Source organism: Mixophyes fleayi, chromosome 2 (genome assembly GCF_038048845.1).
Source record: "Mixophyes fleayi isolate aMixFle1 chromosome 2, aMixFle1.hap1, whole genome shotgun sequence".
Classification (NCBI taxonomy): Eukaryota; Metazoa; Chordata; class Amphibia; order Anura; family Limnodynastidae; genus Mixophyes; species Mixophyes fleayi.
This window is the reverse complement of record NC_134403.1, coordinates 336,944,055-336,968,509: the sequence shown is the minus strand read 5'-3', so window position 1 is coordinate 336,968,509 and position 24,455 is coordinate 336,944,055. Positions and strand designations below refer to the sequence as shown.

The window sequence follows — 24,455 nt, the reverse complement described above, 5'->3', positions numbered from 1 at the left end:
TATTCATTGACATCAATAGAAATGTCTCACAAAAATTAAGATCTTGCAGTAATTTTATTTAGGCTACTTGGGATTTTTCCAGCCATGACCTAACATCTAGCACTACTATGAGGCATATATTGTATATGTTTCACAGCTGTCCAAAGCCCAAACCTTATTCTCTGAGATTATACTCTTGGGGCAGATTCAATTAATAAAAAATCTGTGCAAGGAGCCTCGGGAAACGGCCACAAGACACCATAGAGGCGCGAGCAAAATCTGCACTACTTTTTACCATAATAATAACAAAAGTGTCCATGATGCTCATTACGGACAATTGAAGCTGCTCCTTTGAGTGCTGCACAACACTAAAACAAATCATATAGGATACTGTTGATCATTAGCAGTTTTTACATAAAGCCTATTCCCAGGCCTCAGAATACAGTTACGTTTATAAAATATGCCTGGAGAGAAGTAACTATACTAGTATCACTTTATTCCCATTACAATGAGAAGTGCAGATATCTGAGCACCTTTTTTTGAGTTAATTAAACCAGGCCGATGACTGGTAATAAGACAATGAAATAGCAACAGCTTAAATTCATTCCCCAGCACTTTGAGAAAGGCACAGTTTTGAACCACGTTGGTGATGGTGTTACAGGGGACCTGGTGTACAGTGGATGTCAAGCAAATTACCGGGAATTCATCTATAAAGCGCATAGACGCCACTGGCTCTGATAAGGGACAATGAACACCTCTGGCAGATACCGGTATATGGTTATTTATTTCTATTTCATCTTATACTGTAACTTTGACAGTTTTTAATGCTAAAGTCTAATACACTTGGGATGTATTTCCCTGTATTTTCTTTAGCCTGATAAACATTGCTTTCCATTTGAACCGGAGCTGTATAATCTTATACACATTGAATATTTTGGATATATCTATGAGAGTCCTTGGGGGAAGAGTACATATTCTGCATTATTGATGCATCACATTCACTTTTCTGCATAAGTCTGATACCTCACTATAGATAAGGACATGTACTATATTTCTCCTCTTTCTCTAAGGACAGATTGTCATCAGAGGAAGAACAGTTTTTTTGGGAGGAATGGCTGAGAGACAGATTGAGATTTATAGTGGATTTATCTACATGGATGTTTTTGTACACCCTTATTACAGCTTCTTAGTGCACTGTTTTTCATAACACTGATTGGATGGCTGCCATGACTAGGCGGAGGTAGTCCAATCAGCCATATGGGCACAATGCACTACATCTCCAGCCCAGGGTAATGGACTTATTAGGAAATACATGGGACCACTATGGTCCTGTCAGGAGGGAGCCCCTGTGCTAACAGTATTAGTTTCAACTGGAGTTCTATAAATACAAAGAATTATATGCCAAAATGTGACTGGCATAGAATGCACAATACGGCAAATGTATCACATAAGTGGTGGTTTTTGCTACAGGAGATGTAATCTAAAACAGATAACTGAAAATATGAGGATAATTTGGAGAAAATGGTTATCACCTGGTAAATGTCAAGACACGTCGTATGAAATCCAGACGCATTTGGTTAACAGCAATTACATCATACCAGATAATATAGCACTAATCCAAGATTCTAAATTAGGATAAAACAGGCGGTCACTTTAAAAGTGTTGGAGTGGGGGGAGTTTTCCAGCAGTACGAGACTGACCTGTCAGAAAGTTAGTAAAGTGGACCATTCATCAGACACGGAGAGATGAAAAGTCAGCAAACTGAGGTAGAATTTCACAAATCTTATAGTTCACTACAAAGTTATCCAGAATCCATGACCTAATGCAGACTAACTGGTGCCTTCTGCTCCTGCTCTGTCATTATCTATCAGTAATAGATGGTTTAATCTGAAAAATATATGGTTTTAACTGTTGGCACTGGTGTGCGCATGGGGAGAGAAAAATGTGAAAAACATTTTAATCTGTGTCTACAAGAAAAATATGTCAAGACTGCATGTTACAGTGGTAGCAGTGAGCTGCAGCGCTCACAACATAAATTGCAAAATAAGTGAGTCACGTAATATTTTTAAGCATTTATAGCTTTTCTTTTACAATTTTATTTACTAACGTCCATTATGGCTTTATTTCTTGTTTATATGTGAAATATTACACTGTTACTTCTGAGTTGTGCTTTTGTATTTTTAAAATTTTTACATCATACTTGCCAACTTCTTCTAGTTGGCGCCCGGGAGCTGCCGGGGGGAAGTGGGCATGTGAGGCCGGTGCCAAGTGACGTAATGACACGTCATTTTACAGCGGGGGCGGGGCCAAATGCCGCGATTCTCCGGCATTTGGGGCCTAATTCTGCCCACTTCACTAGGAAGTGGGCAGATGTGGCAGACTGCCATACACTCCCAGGAGTCCCACCCGGAATCCGGGAGTCTCCCGAACATTCTGCGAGAGTTGGCAAGTATGTTTTACTTTTTAGTCAACATAATTTCCAGGCACATGTTGCAGCTGAGCAGGTGAATATGAGCGTGTGCCTGAGGTGTAAAGGACAGCAGGGAAAATGCTGCATCAAGGCCCAACCTCCTACTACTAGAGCCACTCCTGTCAGAAAATCTTTTCCAACTGAAATCCTACTTAGATTAGCGCCATTTATCATCAAATGAACCATGAGATTGTGAGGACATCAGGACTGTCTGTATAACACAGTCACTTTTGTGTGTTTGAAGTTGTTTTGGTGGTTGGTTTTGCTTTTTAAACATAGGACAATGTGTCATTAGAAATACTTCTCCGCAGAGATATAACTGTAAGGTGCAAAATGTGCCCCACGAAAAAGCACAGGACAAGATCCAGCTCAAAGTAGGTGCAAAATTCAAGTGTGTAAATGGTTGTGCTACATTCTGCAAAGCAAGGACCCCCCCCCCCCCCCCCCCAAAAAAAAAAAAAACAGGGCCCTCTCACTTACTGCTACTAATATCCATTGTGATCATGGGTCATATTATTGAGACTCTTACTGTGCATTATTATCACTAGCATATTATATCTTGCTAGCATTGTCATGGTTATATTATAATCTACTCACTGGTAACTATAGCTATACAACGTATACAAGTGGATGGCCAGTATCACTAGCATATTATATCTTGCTGTGTATATTGATGTCATATTATTTAGAGATGAATTAGATCACAATCAAAATACTCTACAGCACCTTGTATAGGTTTAAAGCTTTTAATTTTAATTTTAACAAATTAAAATGAATCTTGTTCATTATCAGCTATTTATATAGCGCCACTGATTCCGCAGCGCTGTACAGAGAACTCACTCACATCAGTCCCTGCCCCATTGGAGCTTACAGTCTAAATTCCCTAACATACACACACACACACATAGACAGAGAGAGAGACTAGGGTCAATTTGATAGCAACCAATTAACCTACTAGTATGTTTTGGAGTGTGGGAGGAAACCGGAGCACCCTGAGGAAACCCACGCAAGCACAGGGAGAACATACAAACTCCACACAGATAAGGCCATGGTCGGGAAACGAACCCAGTGCTGTGAGGTAGAAGTGCTAACCACTTAGCCACCGTGCTGCCCACAAGCCACTGTTTGTATATATTGCGTTAACAACAACTGAATCTAAAAAATTGTATTATTTAAATGATGTGAATGACTCTGTGTCTCTTGTGGCCACGTCTGTTTACTTCCATAATGTCACTCTTGCATTGCATATTGTGACACTGTCCCATTTTTAACCATTGTTTTGAATCACATCAATGGTCTCGCTGAATTGCTTATCACTAAACTGGTGCCACTGAGGTGAATGGCTGCCTGCATTTGCCTCAATGATGTTACTGGTTCCTAGCTATAAATAAATATATATGACAATTTTGAAACAGTAAACACTGAATAATATATAATGTATTAATACAAATATTGAAACTTTTTTTTTTTACAACTTTAGTTTTTTTAACTATAAAACTTTTTTTTTTTTAAAGGTTCACAAATAAAAAAATGTTGCCATGGGGGAGATTCAGCAATTATGGTGGGAAACTTTGTAAAATGTTTCCTTTTACCTCTATGGGGCGCGAGGGAAAATGAGTGAAGATTCCAGCCATAACATTGACGTGCCGTGTCTCCACGTTCTGGAGACATCTTGTGCCGAATTGAATCTGCCCTATGTATTAATTTAAGCTGGAGCATATTTTGGCCAGTTGGCATGTGTGTGAACAGGCGTGAACATGCGTGAACATGGTTTCTTGAATTTCGTTAGATTTTTTAATTTGACCAAAAATGTGAGAAATTGTCAATCCTTTGAACTGATTCAACTAACCGATTCGAGAAATGATATGCAGCCGCTTTGAGCATCTATTCCTGAATAGTTCACCGACAGAGTAGGCATTAACACTCTACTCACATAACCATGTAACTATAATTAGAATGAATGATCTGACTAATAGCCACTCTATTTTAGAAGTATTTATTGTAATTAGTAATAGTTCTAAATGTTGCCAATAAAATACATGCAGTGCTTCTCGTTAGTCCGACCACTTCACCCACAGTAACTCTGTATGTACATAATCTCCTCTAAGTGGTTAGCACTTCTGCCTCACAGTGCTGGGGTCATGAGTTCAATTCCCGACCATGGCCTTATCTGTGTGGAGTTTGTATGTTCTCCCCGTGTTTGCGTGGGTTTCCTCCGGGTGCTCCGGTTTCCTCCCACACTCCAAAAACATACTCGTAGGTTAATTGGCTGCTATCAAAATTGACCCTAGTCTCTCTGTCTGTCTGTCTGTGTGTATGTTAGGGAATTTAGACTGTAAGTTCCAATGGGGCAGGGACTGATGTGAGTTCTCTGTACAGCGCTGCGTAATCAGTGGCGCTATATAAATAAATGATGATGACTTGAAGGAAAGCTCCGGCATGGCTTTGTGTCAGGCTGCCATACTGACCGCCTCAGCTCCTGTACTCTTCCCATGCCGGTAACCAGAGCAGACCTAGAAAGCAAACACTGTCTTTCCAATGAGCTCAGCGTTCCAGGGCAGAATGAAAAGCACTGTTATTTCTGCAAGCAACAGAAGAGTATTATTTCCTGGAGTTTTTACAAGCATTAAAGTGCATTACATTAATTCACTGAGCTACAATGATTTATGTCATTAAATATAATCTCAGCTGGAATGTTACGTTTTCTGTTATTATATAAAATGCTCCTAAGCGACTTTTTGGTCTTTAGCGCTTAAGGTTAGGATTACAGCTGCTATTGTACCAGGCGATTAAGATCCACAGCCATTATGTGCTGTGAGACCTAGATCAATATCAAATGTGTTATGTATTGTATTATTCGATTAGGTTTTAGCTCTTCTGCGAGGTTGTCAATATGATACAGTGAGTGAGCCCTGAGGACACGCTAAGCCTTTACTGACTTTGCACGCAACCGAGAATTCTTTCACTTTAATATCCAAAAGCAATCATAAGATCATGATGTATTTTTATAGGACTTGCTGGTCTAGTGCAGAAATTACATTAAAATGCACTTCTATGTATTTACACAAGAAAGGAATGACGCTATTCCCTCTTCTTATCTACAGAAGTGGAAACAATATATATTTTCCCTTTTAATAAGATAACTCCACCTAAAAACTAAGAAAATATATTTGGGTGGAAGTAGGGAATATAAATATAATAAAATAAAAGTGGCCTCAGCATTGCTGCTAGGAATGTAAGCACCAAGCAGTGAGAACCAGACTTATCCATAGAGAATAACGTTTTATGCGATGACGTTGTTGGCTATTTAGTTAGGAGTTAAATATCCAAAATAGACCAACAGGGCCTATTTTGCCAATATAGCCACTACTAATTAGAACCTACCGTTTCTGCAGCCTCTGTATCTACAATGTGTTGTGTGTATGAAGTCATCTTGCCGATATCATTGTGTTTCATTGGAGTAGCTTTTGCACTAATAAGTGCACAGTGTTAATATCACCAAAATTACTCATCGGTGAGGGACACACAGAGGACTCCGTATACCCAGCCAACCGAAGACAAAGAAGCTGCTATCTATACACTCTGATAGGGAATGCATCCTAACACCATACTTGCCAACTTTTACTCGTTGGCTTCAGTGAGATCCCGGGGGAGGTCGGCGTGCGAGGGCGGGGCTTGACAAATGGCATCATTTTGACCCCGCCCCTTAAACAACGTTACAATTTTGGCCAATTTTACAGCAGGGGGCGAGGCTGAGATGACGCAATATTTGCATAATTATGCCCCCCCGCCCCTTATTTATTGTGGGGGTCTCCCAGAAATGCGGGAGTCTCCCTGGAGAGTAGGCAACTATGCATTAAAGAAAAGCAGTTAATGAATCTCTAGAGACTGAAGTGTCTTTTACATTTCTGTCTCCATTACTGAAGTCATGTTGTCTTATCTGTCAGTCTTTGATTAAATCTTGGTCTCCATGAAAATGGCCACCTCCATAAGCATCAATACATGGACATAGGACACAATTTGTGAACTGTGTCATCATGCCACAGATGGTGAAGCCAACCACGTCTTGTACTGGCTCAGCATCAGGGAGATTGCCAGACTCTTCAGGGAGTGAGAGAGATCACCCCTAGTTCAGGGAGTCTCCCTGACATTCAGGGAGAATTGGCAAGTATGGATAACACTTCGATGACAGATAAGGATTTTATGTGCAAAATAAACCATTTAAGTCTCTTTTGCACCACCAGAAAAGTTAAAAACTAGATGTATCATTTAAAATGGTTTCCAGGAACATTTTGCTGTTGAAGAAGTGTATCTAAATTAGTCACATGTGATACTGTCTGGATGGATCACAGGGGTTTGGTAGGATTTATCGGCACTTTAAATCCCGACAATGCGACTTTCACAAACATCTACAGTAACAAATCACGGCACTTGTAATGGGAAGACTAAAAGGTGCCGGACCCACCGCTTGTATAATGTAATCCAGGTGGAGGGGTCAGTCCATTGCCATTTTTAAAGCACCGTTATCAGTCTGTCCATTATGAGCGACGTGACTTGTTACTGTAGATGCTTGTGAAAGTCGCATTTTACATGTGGGGGTAATTACACCTGACAGAAATAGTGCCTGTCTGTTACATGGTAAGTAGATATGTTTAGCTTGTCTCTGTTATGGTAATCTATATTTTTTTGTAGTTGTAAACTGTGTTGAGATTTAAAGTGCCAATTAAATGACTACCACCGGATTTCAGCACACTCCAATCACAATCCTGACATGTTCTCTGATCTTGATCATAATGTCAACTTTTGCCAGTTTAATAATCACAGTAAATGTAAGCCCAGAAAATAAGGATAGTGAAAATGGCAAAAAACGGACAGAGTAATAGATAGTTGTACTGAAAAATGGATCAGTATTGAAATATAGACAAGTCTTTAACAGCTGGTACTTTCCCTGAAAATGTTAACATTTAATACTTTCAGAAGTGCTACTCATAAAAAAAAAAAAGTAACATTGTGCACTAACGATACAGTAAACCCACCTCCCTGTATCGCACTAGCAGTTTTACAGGGTACCTGACAACTGTTCCCTGAATGTTCCCTACTATTACCTTACTGTAATGTTAAGTGATAAGACAGATGTGCAGAACAGCATCATATATCTTGTGCTTGATGTACACTATGGTGCAGAACAAAAAATGTTCTTTGGTGAAAGACCACCACTAGACCGTCCCATGATAAGCCAACAAGCAGCTTCTCAAACCGGCTTAGCGAAATAAGTACACTCTTTAGGTAACAAAAACAATTTTATTGCTCCCTAGTGGAAATGTAGACTGTGGGCAATGTTATTCTTGCATAACTATTTCTTCTTGTTTATTCCTAGTATGACAGGATATAGTGAACGCGCCTGACGGCCACAAGTCCCAAATGATGTTAGCAGAAGTTCCATAGACAATGCATTCTCTGTCTGTCAGTGCTGTTAGCTCATGGATGTCAGTTCTAGAATACCTCACCGCTTGCATCTACTTGCCAAATCTAGTAGTATACAGTGGAGAGGCAGCAGAAGACCTCACAGGAGTCTGATAAATGATACATGTGTGCTTCATACGTACTTCTTACCAACACGGAATCAACACAAAATATATTTGCAACATGTATACACGATAGAAGATCCAGAAAGCTTGGGACTTTTTCTTCATAGCATTGTCTAAGCTATATTACAATATAGTTTCCCAAAGCATCCCTGACAGCCCCTCCTTTATTAAATTGTTTATTAGTGCTCCTCTCAGTGCCGGTGGTAGGAAAAACTTGTTGAGCAATATATATATATATTTTTTTCTTTTTTTTTCTAAAAACCTGAAAAATGCAAAATTGCATTTAACAGGTACAAAACCATGATTACTTTTAAATATAGTGTAATATCCAGCAACCAATGTTACACAAATAAAATGATTAATGTGGAATTGATGTATGTGCTGATTCAGGGTGTATCTCCCTTACACAGCTTCAATCTGCTTATCTGTTGATATATTGTTCTCTGTTTACTCAATTACCCCTCATTTAAAGCTTTCCCACCTGAGTTATCTGGTGGAGAAATGTGTAGAGGAGTGATGTTTGTAAAGTCTGTGATAGTGCCTGCTACAACCAGCAGCTAAACAGCCCATTTGAAGCCCCACCACTGTTCTTGTTGTATTTTTGTATTTCCAGATAGGACCACAAGATCTTCTCCACATGTATGTATATACACACACACACACACACACGTGAGTCTGTGTGCGTGTATTAAAAAGTTCTACAGTTCTACCCCCCACCATTCTCCTTTCAGAGCACTCTCTGCTGTGTGTAAACAAACTCACATTCTCACGTGTTCAAAGACAGAGCAAGAAACACACAAAATTGTCACTTTTAGTGACACAAGGAAACAAAATGTTAGTGTTCCTGTAAGGTAGCATCCACCAAGTTGTCAGTTGCTGTGTGTGAATTCGAAGACTGCAACAGTCAGAGCCATAACTAGAAATCTCAGCACTTGGGGCAAGAAGGAAAACTGACGCCCTCAACCCGAAACTGTAACCAAATTAACTTAAAATGTTCAGGATCTTGTGCCAACCATCAGCTTTGCGTCCTGGGTGGTTGCCCCTCTTGCACAGCCCTAGTTACGGCCCTGGCAACAGTCAGTCACCAACAGACAAGGAAATTGGTGCTAGTGTGTTCCATTCATTCTGCCCAAGCAACAAATGACAGAATCAAAACTGCGATAGAACATAGAGAGGGGACAGCGGGAATTGTCTGCATTCCATTGTTCATGGTCCATTATTAACCTAGGACACATGCACGCAGCGGTTTTTTCCGGTGTCTTTCGTTCTTTTTCTCTCTAAATAAAAGAACCATTTCATGTTATCCTATGATTAAAGCAATAGTAATGTCCATGTTCTTTTTTTTTTCTTATTCTCTCCTTTGTGAGGTTTTTCTATATGCAGCTTTATCATGAATCTATGGGGAAGATCTGAAAACACATAATGTACATTTTCAATCTGTTTTAGCATGCAGTTTACATGCAAAAAAAATATAATAAAAATGATGGTGGGAGTATAAATAGCATGTAAAAGACATCATACTAGCACAGTACAGACACAGTGTTTCTTTCACTGCCAAACATAATAAACCGTTCTTTAGAAATATGCATTTTAGCACGTTTAATGCATAACCTTAGGGATGAATGATCCCTACGAGAATCTACATCCTCCTTGTTATAAAGGGGAATTGAACAAAGATGGATCAAAACTACCTATGTGCACAAGCCAAATCTCTATTGCGTGCCATCATTTCTTAAAAAGGATCTGTTCCATTAGTATTTGATAATAAAAAAAACAAAAACTTATGAGAAAAGTTGGAGCGTATTATTCATAGAACAGAGCTATGCAACATATGTCTGTGAAAAGCAGAAAAATGTATTCTTTGTATTCCCAGTTGCCAAGACAATTGCCTTGCACATACCAGTAGACATGAAGATGCACGCCTATGGAGGGATGTTTACAGCATTATATATAGATTGTGTCATTGTCACGTGACTTAACCCTATATATTACACTTAAAACGCACATGGGATGGCAAGTCCCATTAAGGCTAACGAGCTGTTTTCAAATAAATTATCTTGCTTACAGCTTAGCTTGAAATGTGAACTCTGACTTGACTATAACATAAAGACACAGCCAGTAGTTTATACAAAAGATCTGTTATTATGAAATAGTGATTGTATATGTCACAATTAGCACATTAAGCTGTGTAACTAAAGACTGACTTGTTCATAAAAATAACTGCACGAACCTTTTGTCATAGTGCAGCACCTTATAAAACTTCACATTATAAAACAAGGGAGCTGGTAATTACAGCCATACAGCTATTTGCTCAGTGATGTCACTGCAACTTGGTGCACTGGCAAAAGAATACAATTATTGTGAGCCAGCGTTTAGCAACAAAATAATTATAAACACGACAGCCTGTAAAAATGCAATGTTACATCTCAAAAAAGCAAACGTAACCTTATATGGAAGCTTTGTACAATTGGAGGCTTATACTAGAAACATTATCCTCTCTGTAGATAATCTCTTAAAATAACCCAATACAGAACAGTGGCAGCAACAGATAAACATTTAAATAGAAATTCTTGGAGACTGGAAATTCTAGGAAAAATGGAAAGCTACCATAATATGAAGAAAAGGTCACTTGAAACTACAGACATGGGGTTCTGGGGAAATGGAGTCGCTATGTTAGCCTTAGGGTAACCTAAAGTTTGGCTTCAACAAATGCATAAAACAATATGAAGATGCTTATTTATATTGAATGCTTCGTCTGATACCACTCTGGATCAACATTCCAATATAAAACTAATTTAAATAACACTTTTCTTTTCAAAATTTCTCTGGAGGGGAGACCAGTATAGCTGTCAGACACACACATACACACAGACTCACAGCTCTCAGCATGTCATGGCAGAGGAAGGGAGACGGGGAGGGGTATTTTACAATGCAGACAGAGCACAGATGAGCATTCCAAAACCTCTACTCACTACATCATGTGTCAAGTGACTGTGGTTGCCATGTAAGTCACATGACCCCGTGGAGACCCTGCAGTATTAAAATTATTAATAGCAGCCTGAAGAAACAAACCAAGGAAAATGGTAATTACAAATCTTTTTCTTTCAGCCTGTCACAGTGATTTATGTTCAAAAAACATACTTATTTTTTCATGGGATTAGTACTTTAAGAGAAGCCTGCTAAAAGAGGTCAGATTGCTGGGTTTTAAATATTCTCTTGGACTTCAAAAGTTCAAAGATACATGAAAAGGAACAATGTGCAGCAGCATAATACATTACCCTATTACCACCTGTTATACAACTACCCCTTGACCAACATTGTTGTGTGACAGGATCATTTTGCTTATGAGTCACTTTTTCCTTTGCAGTCTGGCTGGGCCGACTGCAAATGTAGACTTAACCTCATGTGTCAAACTCCCATTGTCCAATAGATTGTAAGCTTGCGAGCGGGGCCTTCTCACCTCTTTGTCTGTTTTACCCAGTTTGTTTATTAGTTTACTATGTTTGTCCCCAATTGTAAAGCGCTACGGAATATGTTGGCGCTATATAAATAAATGATGACGATGATGATAATACACCTAATTCATGGAGCTTTCTGTGCATGCAATAACATAATAATGTAGCTTTGTTTTACATGATATAAACATTTTTATTTTACAAATTAGCAATGACTAGATCTAGTCAATTTATTAAGCTTATCAAACTTTTCAAGCTTGATTGGAAAAAGCTGACCAACTACCATGGGAAAAATTGAAGAGAAAAACAAAGCAAAAACAAACTGGACAAATCTTAGACAGTCTGTTGCATATTTTAGCCACAAATCAAATCCATCTCTAAATTAATTCCTGCAACATGGCCACTGATAGTCCTTGGTGAACCCGCCAGACATGAGTTCATTGCAAAGACACGCTTCCACATCATCACACAGAAGTGGATTGTTTTGATCTCTGCTTTAACAAACCACTTTAAGGAAATGCTGGTCTGTGGTTGACTGTTAATTCATACACAATATATCCTCATATAAATGCTCTGTTGTTAGCCTGCAGCCATAACTTGGGGGGAAATGCAAATGTGTTGCAGTAACTCTGAGGTGAACTATACAATTTTTTTTTCCTTTAAACGTCATATATAAGATTAAATTGTTGCAGATGAAGGTCTTAAAAGCTGTTTAAAAATATTCAACCAAAGCATTAAATTATTACCAAATAAAAATATGAAGAACTTTATGGAAAACTTGACATTCAATACCCCTTCATGACCATGTCAAAGTGGTAATTTCTATTTATGTATTTTTAAAAAAAATAATAAAAATTTTTTTTCCATGATTCTTCTTAAAAGATACTTTCCCATGGATTAAACCCATTTGGATTTCAATTGGTCCACCCAAAAAATGTATGTGCCAGCCAACTGTAGTATATGAGCCAGGTGTGTCCAATTGTTAACGCGTGTGACCAACAGAAAGAAAGTAAGACTCAGTTATAGGGGCCAGCAAGAAAGCCACTGCATTTTTAGAAGTCTTTAATGAGGTAGAATGAGGGAAAGGCAGACAAAATTTAGAGACTAGTAAATGTTTTTGTGGATATGGAACCACATTCTGTTTACATTTATATGGTTGAGTAAACCATGCAAAATGCTTCATTGTCATGTAGAACGGGTGACACAGTTATGTTCTACTGGAAATGAGGTTAAGAGGAACACAACAACCAACACTCATCCACCATCAGCTGTTAGTGATCTAATGCTTTCTGGTATGGATGGTGTAGTGCAATGAGCATGTAGAGTGTTTTCGTGTCCAGATAATTTGTAAATAAAGTTTTCCAGCATTTGCATTCCATTATCCATATTTCTGGCTTGCTGCCACCACTAATAATGAGTTCTGATGGATCATGCTTGAGTGAGTGGGGGGAGGGGGGTCATAGGAGAGATAGGAGACAGTTCTGGTGATTATTTGCAGAGGAAAATCTCACTAGATGACTGCCTGCACTGGATAGTAATATAGGACTAGCATTATGTGTGGCTACCAGTGGTGTGACATGGTTAGAGTGACAAAAGACATGAAAGATGAAATCTTAAGACAGCTGTTGGCAACCAGGATCATTGTTCACAATTTATCTTAACTAAACCTCCTTGACTTGGTCCTCCATAACCATACTGTACTAAGCTTAAAACATAAACGTCCCTGACCTGCCTCTCCAAGCACAAGTGGGCGATAGTATGAACTACACAACATAAAGTAAAGATTTAAGAGGTGCGCATTTGCAATGTGATGTTATGCAAGACTCATTTGTAGGTAGCGCAAAAAGAATTAGGTCCAACACTTGAAAAAATGTAGATGTCGCCTATACCAACCAATCAAATTCTAGCTTTCATTTTGAAGAAAGTATTAAATAAATAACTAGAATGTGACCAGTTGCTATAGATAACATCTCCACTTTTTCAAATCCGCAGTTTAGTAAATACACCACTAAATCAGGCAGTGTGTGTGTGTGTGTGTGTGTGTGTAGAAACATGTAGATATCGTGTGAAAAAAACTACAACTCTCTATGGCCATCAAAAAGCAGCCAGTGCAAGTGTTTTTTTCAATGCTAGAAATGGCAGAATAACATAAAGTAGGTTTGTCTACTCCAGTCCACAAGTGCCCCAACAGGTCATGTTTTGAGGATTACTTTAATCTTGGACATGTGAGTCAATCTATTTGGCCGAGTCAGTAATTATCCCACCTGTAACTAGGGATGAGCGCGCTCGGATTTCTGAAATCCGAGCCCACCCGAACGTTGCGGATCCGAGTCGGATCCGAGACAGATCCGGGTATTGGCGCCAAATTCAAAAGTGAAACTGAGGCTCTGACTCATAATCCCGTTGTCGGATCTCGCGATACTCGGATCCTATAAATTCCCCGCTAGTCGCCGCCATCTTCACTCGGGCATTGATCAGGGTAGAGGGAGGGTGTGTTAGGTGGTCCTCTGTGCTGTTTAGTTCTGTGCTGTTTAGTTCTGTGCTGTTTAGTGCTGTGCTGTTTAGTGCTGTGCTGTGCTGTGCTGTGCTGTGTTCTGCAGTATCAGTCCAGTGGTGCTGTGTGCTGTGCTCTGTCCTTCTGAGGTCAGTGGTGCTGCTGGGTCCTGTGCTGTGTCCTGTTCAGTCCAGTGGTGCTGTGTCCTGTGCTCTGTGCTTCTAAGGGCATAGTTATTTCCCCAATATTCCCCTGTGTTTAAAAAAATAAAAAAAAGTTTTTTTTATAAAATACCAAAAACTACTTTAATATTTTTTAATTACCACAAAATTTTCACAACCAATCCTGCAGTATAAGCCCATTGGTACTGCAATATTACCAAGTTCACACATTCAGCAGTAAAAGTCCAGTGGTACTGCAATATTACAAAGTTTACACATTCTGCAGTATCAGTCCAGTGGTGCTGTGTCCTGTGCTCTGTCCTGCTGAGTTCCGTAGTGCTGCTGGGTCCTGTGCCGTGTCCTGTTCAGTCCAGTGGTGCTGTGTCCTGTGCTCTGTGCTTCTAAGGGCATAGTTATTTCCCCATTATTCCCAAGTTTGTAAAAAATAAAAAAAAAGTAAAAAAAAATAAAAAAATTAAAAAAAAAAAAAAATATATAATAATTATAACCAAATTTGCAAAACCAATCCAGCATTATAAGTCCATTGGTACTGCAATATTACCAAGTTCACACATTCAGCAGTAAAAGTCCAGTGGTACTGCAATATTACAAAGTTTACACATTCTGCAGTATCAGTCCAGTGGTGCTGTGTCCTGTGCTCTGTCCTGCTGAGTTCCGTAGTGCTGCTGGGTCCTGTGCCGTGTCCTGTTCAGTCCAGTGGTGCTGTGTCCTGTGCTCTGTGCTTCTAAGGGCATAGTTATTTCCCCATTATTCCCAAGTTTGTAAAAAATAAAAAAAAAGTAAAAAAAAATAAAAAATTAAAAAAAAAAAAAATATATATAATAATTATAACCAAATTTGCAAAACCAATCCAGCATTATAAGTCCATTGGTACTGCAATATTACCAAGTTCACACATTCAGCAGTAAAAGTCCAGTGGTACTGCAATATTACAAAGTTTACACATTCTGCAGTATCAGTCCAGTGGTGCTGTGTCCTGTGCTCTGTCCTGCTGAGTTCCGTAGTGCTGCTGGGTCCTGTGCCGTGTCCTGTTCAGTCCAGTGGTGCTGTGTCCTGTGCTCTGTGCTTCTAAGGGCATAGTTATTTCCCCATTATTCCCAAGTTTGTAAAAAATAAAAAAAAAGTAAAAAAAAATAAAAAATTTAAAAAAAAAAAAATATATATAATAATTATAACCAAATTTGCAAAACCAATCCAGCATTATAAGTCCATTGGTACTGCAATATTACCAAGTTCACACATTCAGCAGTAAAAGTCCAGTGGTACTGCAATATTACAAAGTTTACACATTCTGCAGTATCAGTCCAGTGGTGCTGTGTCCTGTGCTCTGTCCTGCTGAGTTCCGTAGTGCTGCTGGGTCCTGTGCCGTGTCCTGTTCAGTCCAGTGGTGCTGTGTCCTGTGCTCTGTGCTTCTAAGGGCATAGTTATTTCCCCATTATTCCCAAGTTTGTAAAAAATAAAAAAAAAGTAAAAAAAAATAAAAAATTTAAAAAAAAAAAAATATATATAATAATTATAACCAAATTTGCAAAACCAATCCAGCATTATAAGTCCATTGGTACTGCAATATTACCAAGTTCACACATTCTGCAGTATCTTGTGCTACATATAATGGAGACCAAAAATTTGGAGGATAAAGTAGGGAAAGATCAAGACCCACTTCCTCCTAATGCTGAAGCTGCTGCCACTAGTCATGACATAGACGATGAAATGCCATCAACGTCGTCTTCCAAGCCCGATGCCCAATCTCGTAGTACCGGGCATGTAAAATCCAAAAAGCCCAAGTTAAGAAAAAGTAGCAAAAAGAGAAACTTAAAATCATCTGAGGAGAAACGTAAAGTTGCCAATATGCCATTTACGACACGGAGTGGCAAGGAACGGCTTAGGCCCTGGCCCGTGTTCATGACTAGTGGTTCAGCTTCACCCACGGATCTTAGCCCTCCTCCTCCTCCCCCCCCCTACAAAAAATTGAAGAGAGTTATGCTGTCAGCAACAAAACAGCAAACAACTCTGCCTTCTAAAGAGAAATTATCACAAATCCCCAAGGCGAGTCCAAGCGTGTTGGTGGTTGTCAAGCCTGACCTTCCCATCACTGTACGGGAAGAGGTGGCTCGGGAGGAGGCTATTGATGATGTAGCTGGCGCTGTGGAGGAACTTGATGATGAGGATGGTGATGTGGTTATTGTAAATGAGGCACCAGGGGGGGAAACAGCTGATGTCCATGGGATGAAAAAGCCCATCGTCATGCCTGGTCAGAAGACCAAAAAATGCACCTCTTCGGTCTGGAGTTATTTTTATCCAAATCCAGACAACCAATGTATGGCAATATGTAGCTTATGTAAAGCTCAAATAAGCAGGGGTAAGGATCTTGCCCACCTAGGAACATCCTCCCTTATACGTCACCTGAATAACCTTCATAGTTCAGTGGTTAGTTCAGGAACTGGGGCTAGGACCCTCATCGGTACAGGGACACCTAAATCCCGTGGTCCAGTTGGATACACACCAGCAACACCCTCCTCGTCAACTTCCTCCACAATCTCCATCAGATTCAGTCCTGCAGCCCAAGTCACCAGCCAGACTGAGTCCTCCTCAATACGGGATTCATCCGAGGAATCCTGCAGCGGTACGCCTACTACTGCCACTGCTGCTGTTGCTGCTGTTAGTCGGTCATCTTCCCAGAGGGGAAGTCGTAAGACCGCTAAGTCTTTCACCAAACAATTGACCGTCCAACAGTCGTTTGCCATGACCACCAAATACGATAGTAGTCACCCTATTGCAAAGCGTATAACTGCGGCTGTAACTGCAATGTTGGTGTTAGACGTGCGCCCGGTGTCCGCCATCAGTGGAGTGGGATTTAGAGGGTTGATGGAGGTATTGTGTCCCCGGTATCAAATTGGGTACCGGGGCCACCCCACTATGCAGTCCAGATACTTGTTTGGTGGAATTCCGACACGTGGAGGGTTTTTTAATTATATTGTGGCCTCGGTACCAAATTGTGTACCGGGGCCACCACACTACGCAGTCAAGATACTTGTTTGGTGGAATTCAGACCAGTTGAGGGTTTTATTATTATATTGTGTGGACCACTCTATCTATACCACACTACAACTCTATACCACTCTATTTCCTACTTTAATTCTATTTAATTCTATTTCCTACTTTAATTCTATTACTAATTAATTAACATAAAGAGGAACCAAAAAAACCAATTTTACCAAAAGTATAATATGACTTAGACTTACAAACACTACACTTGAAAGATCGTGCCTTTAAATGAAAAAGTAAGTCTTCATTGCACGACTATGTGCAACAGGGACAGTTTTTTTCTTTACAAAGTCAACTAATAACACTTGGACCCTGTCTGTCTTTAACATACTTAATGGGATCTCAATGACGAATTGTCTGTAGCATGTTTGGAGGAGGTATTGTGGCCCCGGTATCAAGTTGGGTACCGGGGCCACCCCACTACGCAGTCCAGATACTTGTTTGGTGGAATTCTGACACGTGGAGGGTGTATTTATTTTATTGTGGCCCCGGTATCAAGTTGGGTACCGGGGCCACCCCACTACGCAGTCCAGATACTTGTTTGGTGGAATTCTGACACGTGGAGGGTGTATTTATTTTATTGTGGCCCCGGTATCAAGTTGGGTACCGGGGCCACCCCACTACGCAGTCCAGATACTTGTTTGGTGGAATTCTGACACGTGGAGGGTGTATTTATTTTATTGTGGCCCCGGTATCAAGTTGGGTACCGGGGCCACCCCACTACGCAGTCCAGATACTTGTTTGGTGGAATTCTGACACGTGGAGGGTGTATTTATTTTATTGTGGCCCCGGTATCAAGTTGGGTACCGGGGCCACCCCACTACGCAGTCCAGATACTTGTTTGGTGGAATTCTGACACGTGGAGGGTGTATTTATTTTATTGTGGCCCCGGTATCAAGTTGGGTACCGGGGCCACCCCACTACGCAGTCCAGATACTTGTTTGGTGGAATTCTGACACGTGGAGGGTGTATTTATTTTATTGTGGCCCCGGTACCAAATTGTGTACCGGGGCCACCACACTACGCAGTCAAGATAGATAGATGCGTATCATAGATAAAGTACATTCAGTGGTGTGGGGCAAATTGAAAAATATTCAAAATGCACTGACATTATCAAAAACAAGAGGTTGTCACATGCTAAAACTCCAACATGTATATGATGGAGAGGATGGAGGAGCAGCCGTATGTGTAGTGTAATGCAGACCTGTTGAAGGTTTTTTATATATTTTATTGTGGTGCCCAGTGCCCACTCCTCTACGCAGTCCAGGTACATTTATTGGTGCGAATCAAACAAGTTGATGGTTTTCTTATTATATATATTGTGGTGACCCACTCCTCTACGCAGTCCAGGTACATTTATTGGTGCGATTCATAAAAGTTCAGGGTTTTTAAGATATTGTGGTGACCCACTCCTCTACGCAGTCCAGGTACATTTATTGGTGCGAATCAAACAAGTTGATGGTTTTCTTATTATATATATTGTGGTGACCCACTCCTCTACGCAGTCCAGGTACATTTATTGGTGCGATTCATAAAAGTTCAGGGTTTTTAATATATTGTGGTGACCCACTCCTCTACGCAGTCCAGGTACATTTATTGGTGCGAATCAAACCAGTTGATGGTTTTCTTATTATATATATTGTGGTGACCCACTCCTCTACGCAGTCCAGGTACATTTATTGGTGCGATTCATAAAAGTTCAGGGTTTTTAATATATTGTGGTGACCCACTCCTCTACGCAGTCCAGGTACATTTATTGGTGCGAATCAAACAAGTTGATGGTTTTCTTATTATATATATTGTGGTGACCCACTCCTCTACGCAGTCCAGGTACATTTATTGGTGCGATTCATAAAAGTTCAGGGTTTTTAAGATATTGTGGTGACCCACTCCTCTACGCAGTCCAGGTACATTTATTGGTGCGAATCAAACAAGTTGATGGTTTTCTTATTATATATATTGTGGTGACCCACTCCTCTACGCAGTCCAGGTACATTTATTGGTGCGATTCATAAAAGTTCAGGGTTTTTAATATATTGTGGTGACCCACTCCTCTACGCAGTCCAGGTACATTTATTGGTGCGAATCAAACCAGTTGATGGTTTTCTTATTATATATATTGTGGTGACCCACTCCTCTACGCAGTCCAGGTACATTTATTGGTGCGATTCATAAAAGTTCAGGGTTTTTAATATATTGTGGTGACCCACTCCTCTACGCAGTCCAGGTACAATTATTGGTGCGAATCATAAAAGTTCAGGGTTTTTAATATATATTGTGGTGACCCACTCCTCTACGCAGTCCAGAAAGATACCTTGTTGCAACGTTTTGGACTAATAACTATATTGTGAGGTGTTCAGAATACACTGTAAATTAGTGGAAATGCTTGTTATTGAATGTTATTGAGGTTAATAATAGCCTAGGAGTGAAAATAAGCCCAAAAACTTGATTTTTAAACTTTTTATGTTTTTTTCAAAAAAAATCCGAATCCAATACCTTAAATCCGAACCGAGACCTTTCGTCAAGTGTTTTGCGAGACAAATCCGAACCTCAAAAATAACGAAAATCCGGATCCAAAACACAAAACACGAGACCTCAAAAGTCGCCGGTGCACATCCCTACCTGTAACCACAGACAGAAATCATCAAACCATGAACTGTTGGAGGTATTGAGGACTGGAATTGGAAACACTTCCTAAAGGAAGGTTTTCGAGCACAACATGTGTGTAATGAATTTAAAGAAATTAGAATGTTCTCGCTGATTAATTCTAAACTTCACGGTTTCTATCTGGTTCTTAGATCTAATAATAATAAAACAGAATCAGTAATTATCTTCATAGCACACACTAGCCCAATAAAATATGTATCATAGTTTGTGTGAGGGATGAGAGAGGCGCTAAATCAGCTACTGCTTCAAGAACCAACAGCAATAAAACCTCTGGTGCTTGATAGGCTAGTACATAGATAAATCCGGACAAGTTAATAGCCATGGATATTACCTTGTCCGGATTTATCTATGGTTGATACCTACATACATTGATACCTACATACATTCAAGTTTTCACAATTTGGTAGATAGTTTGGTCCCTGGACATTATCTATACTATCGCAATACTTTTCAGTACTGTGTTGGCTATCTATGAAACATTATGTTTGAGGATAATAACAAGTGTGCTCTGCTCCATAAACATGGACTTTTTATTCCACTTTATTGATATTTAACAGTTTGTACTTTATGTCCGAAGCTCATTGGGAATATGGAATTTTAAGTGCGTTATATGTTTTATACAATTTACAGATTTATAAATAAATAAATGTTTTTTACTGCCGCAGTTTATCCATCTGATTATTGATTGGTACACTACACACTGCTTCATGAAGCAGAATGGTTAGTCCCACCTCTGACTAATGGTTATGGTCCAGCAAATCTGTATTGATGTAGGCTGGATGCAGACTGTCCGACGTTACAGAATTAGTGGCACCTTACAAATGAATGATGATGATGGTAATCCTTATACTAATGCTGGCAAATCAGTTTGCCATGGTAACTAATTAACGTCTTTTTATGTTTTGGCAGCTTTCTAAAAATGCGTTCTCAAAGTAACAGCATTGAGTGTCCAGCCAAGACAATGACCTGCAAACAAGCAGACATCTATCAAAACATTCATCCAGAAAATCAGGAGCAATCTGATACCATAAAACGGAACAAGGGGAAGAAGCAGAGAGACTATGTTGCTGAAACGGGTACTATCCTAAGAAGCCACAAATCGGATCCGAAACAAAAGGCCTCTAACAGAAACGCAGATGACCTCTCTCGGGATGACCTGCTGTTCCTTCTTAGCGTGCTGGAGGGAGAGCTGCAAGTCAGTCGTATTTCATGCTTCACGCAATAAACAGACTATATATTTGGATTATGCATATGGGTTTGTCTTGCCAGCATCGGCTGATATTATAAATCATATCTAAAAGTGCTGTCATTATTACATGCTAATGGTATGCATATCCTCTCTCCACCACAGGCAGGGAGTACAATGTTAGGCTCAGTTCAAATGGTTTCTGTCCCGTTGTATTTTATTACATAGTGTGACTATCATTTCATATTCAAATTCTTTTTTATTTGCCAAATTTATATTGCATAGTTATAGCGATCCCCAATGTATGCATGTCTGCAAATACAACTGGCCTACTGGCTGCAGCAGAGCACTTTCCCCTGACTGTAACTAGCTCTGATGAAGTTTTCCAGTCAGGCAAACCTCAAACAACACAGAGACAATGGGCTTGATTCATCTTCATATGTAAGTCCATTAGTGTGCCGTATCTTCTGTAAAAAACTACTGCGCATGCGCCAGAGCGGGACTTAAGCCAGTGAATGCAATTACATTCAATTCATGTCCCAACACAAATGACACTTACAATTGCCTAGGACTTTGGAGGGCAGAATGGGGTTTGGAAGTGGAGGGCGGACCAACGTAGTCCATGTACAGTAAGGGCGATCCAACGATGCGGGTTGGAAAGGGCGGTCAGACTAGACAATGTATAGTAAGGGGGTGTCGATTCAAGTTTAGGGCATCGCTTAAGTGCGCGTTTTTCAGCAGTGTCATCTGCATTAGCTACACGGCAGATGTATTTGCCGACTGATATTGATGACTACACGTATGTGTGCCAGAATATATTTATGCTTGTAAGAGAAATTATAAAAGAGCATTATATGTACAGTGCGCAATAAGAACATCCTAATTTATGTGTCTGATGTAAAGAAAAAAAAAAGTTCTCTTTTATTAATGATTATAGTCATAAGAGTTGCAGAAAGAATCATGAATTATTTTGTTTGGATGGCGTTCTGATGGAACTTTATGGTGGGCATATGCATGTACGTATCCTGCAGTCTGCTCTTTTGTCTACATATGACAAGAAATGTATAGCCAGAGCGTGCTTATACCCAAATTGAAATGGAAACCTATCAAGATCTCTTTTCATTTGAATAAGTTGCATTCAGTTTTTGCAAATACAAGTTGCGTTCGAAGACGAGTCTGGCCCAATGTGTATACATAGCAATTTATCAGGAAAACCCCTTCTTCATTCAATTCAAGGCACAGTAAGCGGTCACCTACAAATACAGAGATTAAAATGTTTTGAGAGCTGACATTCAATATGCCTTGCAAAAGAACCCATTATTCAGTCATATAAGTAACATAAAATAAAGCAATATCTATTACAGCCTACTATACCCACCCATCATGCGCAGAGCACACTATGAGGCAATCCCATATTCTGCAATATAGATAATGACAATAGTAAACACCACACATTCAGAAGATGCAAATCAGGACCACAAATCTCCCAACATTTATCCATGCAAAATCAAGACAAAATAAACCCAGCCCAATCACGCTCACTTTCTGGCTAAACACCACCCATTTCCCCATAAGCTCCACCCCTATAGTAATCTAGACTCTCACATATGGATATATGTGGGGGTCTAGAACACTATATAGAGTCATTCTGGGGGTGTTTTGTTTGCTCTGGCAAGGCAGTTGCAATGCAAGTATGGAATTAAATAATTAAATGTGGACATTTATCCTGCCTCCTATAAAATACTTACACAATGAATAAAGCATAACACAAACCTCACATCTACCCTAATCCCCTTCAAATCAGGACGCCCCCATTGCCCTGACAATCAGCAGATTGGCCCCACTCATGAGAAGATGGGGCATATGTGTGCACACCATTTGATTGTAATTTCAGAGGAGGGGGGATGTTGGGGCAGCCTAGGGATTCTGAAGCACTAAGCACGGTCCCCACTGGTGTGGTCACACCTCCAAATGTACATGAACACGCCCACTTTTGCTAGGAAGTATTTTAAATACAGATATTAACTTATGTACTATAATTTGCTTCTGCCCTAAATTTTAGTTTACATGTGATGTAGAAAAAAAATAAAAAAAATAGTTTGGTACATAAACGTTCAAATAAAATAAATTAAATCATATATTTAAATACATCCAGGGGTAATATTCAGGGAAACTTATCAATCTACATAGACACATTAAAAATACTATTTATTCCAATATTTAACCAAAGAAAAAAAAACAACAAATCAAAACAGAAAAATTTGCTTGTGAATACACGTTTACATTATGGGTAATAGTCCACTTTTAAGGTGTTCTCCATCTAAAAACAAGCTATATAGATGCTGCCTGTAATCAGTACATAGGATGCCAGCAGCTATGTAACACTGTATACTTGTACATGATGTCCTGCCCCCTCTGAACATGGCTTTTACACTACAGCCAGTGAGACCGGGAAGCAGCTCAGGAACCACAGCCTACTGCTAGTATGCAGCTGCTGGAGGCCGGAACAGCTTGTCACTGCAATATGCATAATAACGTGGGTGGGGCAACTGTGAAATAAAGTCTCACCCCCACAGTTAAACTCTGTTTAAAAAGCGTTTCCATGGGTGGGCGGTCCTGATAATGCCCAGGGGGTCTCCTCATAATTTGTGCGTCTCCCAAATATCATGTTTATTTTTGGACGTGATGATTCCTTTAAGTCAGTGCCATTAAATATATCCCAGTTTTATCACAAAACTTCCTTAAACCCAAATGCTTATTATACTGGAATAATGATTTCATGTGTACTTGGAACAATACGATGAGTTGGAACAGATGTTTATACCCAGTGGTACATTTAGTTGCCACTGGCCTTGGTGCCACAGATGAGCCATTGTTTCATTTACACTCTCCGCTGCTAATACCACACAAACACACATCATGCCCACTGCAACCATATTATCCACAGAATCTGCTAGCGCTATATAAATAAATGTTAATGATGATGATCCTGGGACCCTCCAAAATGTGTCTCTTGTCTGACCCTTATACCCGCCTGCCCCCACATAGTATACAGAGCTTGCAGTTGGTTCGCTAAGGCCCTTGGTTCTAGTAGTAGTTCTGCCTAGGCTATGTGTGTATTGCTACAGCACTCTGTATAACTGTACTTCTGCACTTAGCTTAAAAAAATCAGTTGGCCCTGGTTTGTGCCAGACTGGCAACATTTCTAGTGCCTGGATTTAATCTTCCAAAATGTTAGATCTAACAGCACAACAAACGAACATAAGTGCAGTCACCATTGTTTCAATAACTTTAACCAATAAATAGTGATTATCATATCATACCAGATAACATAGACACAAAATGACACAAAATTATGTGTAACTTTTAGAGCATTTGCTTTACTGTGG

General features: G+C 39.7%; 2 protein-coding genes across 2 annotated transcripts in view; one reads left to right on the top strand and one right to left on the bottom strand.

The window, feature by feature from the left end:
* The window catches only part of CMSS1 (cms1 ribosomal small subunit homolog), a 236,656-nt gene that overhangs the window by 100,969 nt on the left and 111,232 nt on the right, over positions 1-24,455 (bottom strand). The gene's annotated exons all lie outside the window — the stretch shown is intronic.
* Positions 1-24,455, top strand: part of LOC142139424 (filamin A-interacting protein 1-like) — a 107,028-nt gene that overhangs the window by 71,524 nt on the left and 11,049 nt on the right. Inside the window, exon 2 of the mRNA XM_075197015.1 lies at positions 20,790-21,075. Within this exon, the coding sequence (XP_075053116.1) occupies positions 20,800-21,075 (276 nt within the window). The 5' untranslated portion in view covers positions 20,790-20,799. The remainder of the gene's footprint in view (positions 1-20,789; positions 21,076-24,455) is intronic.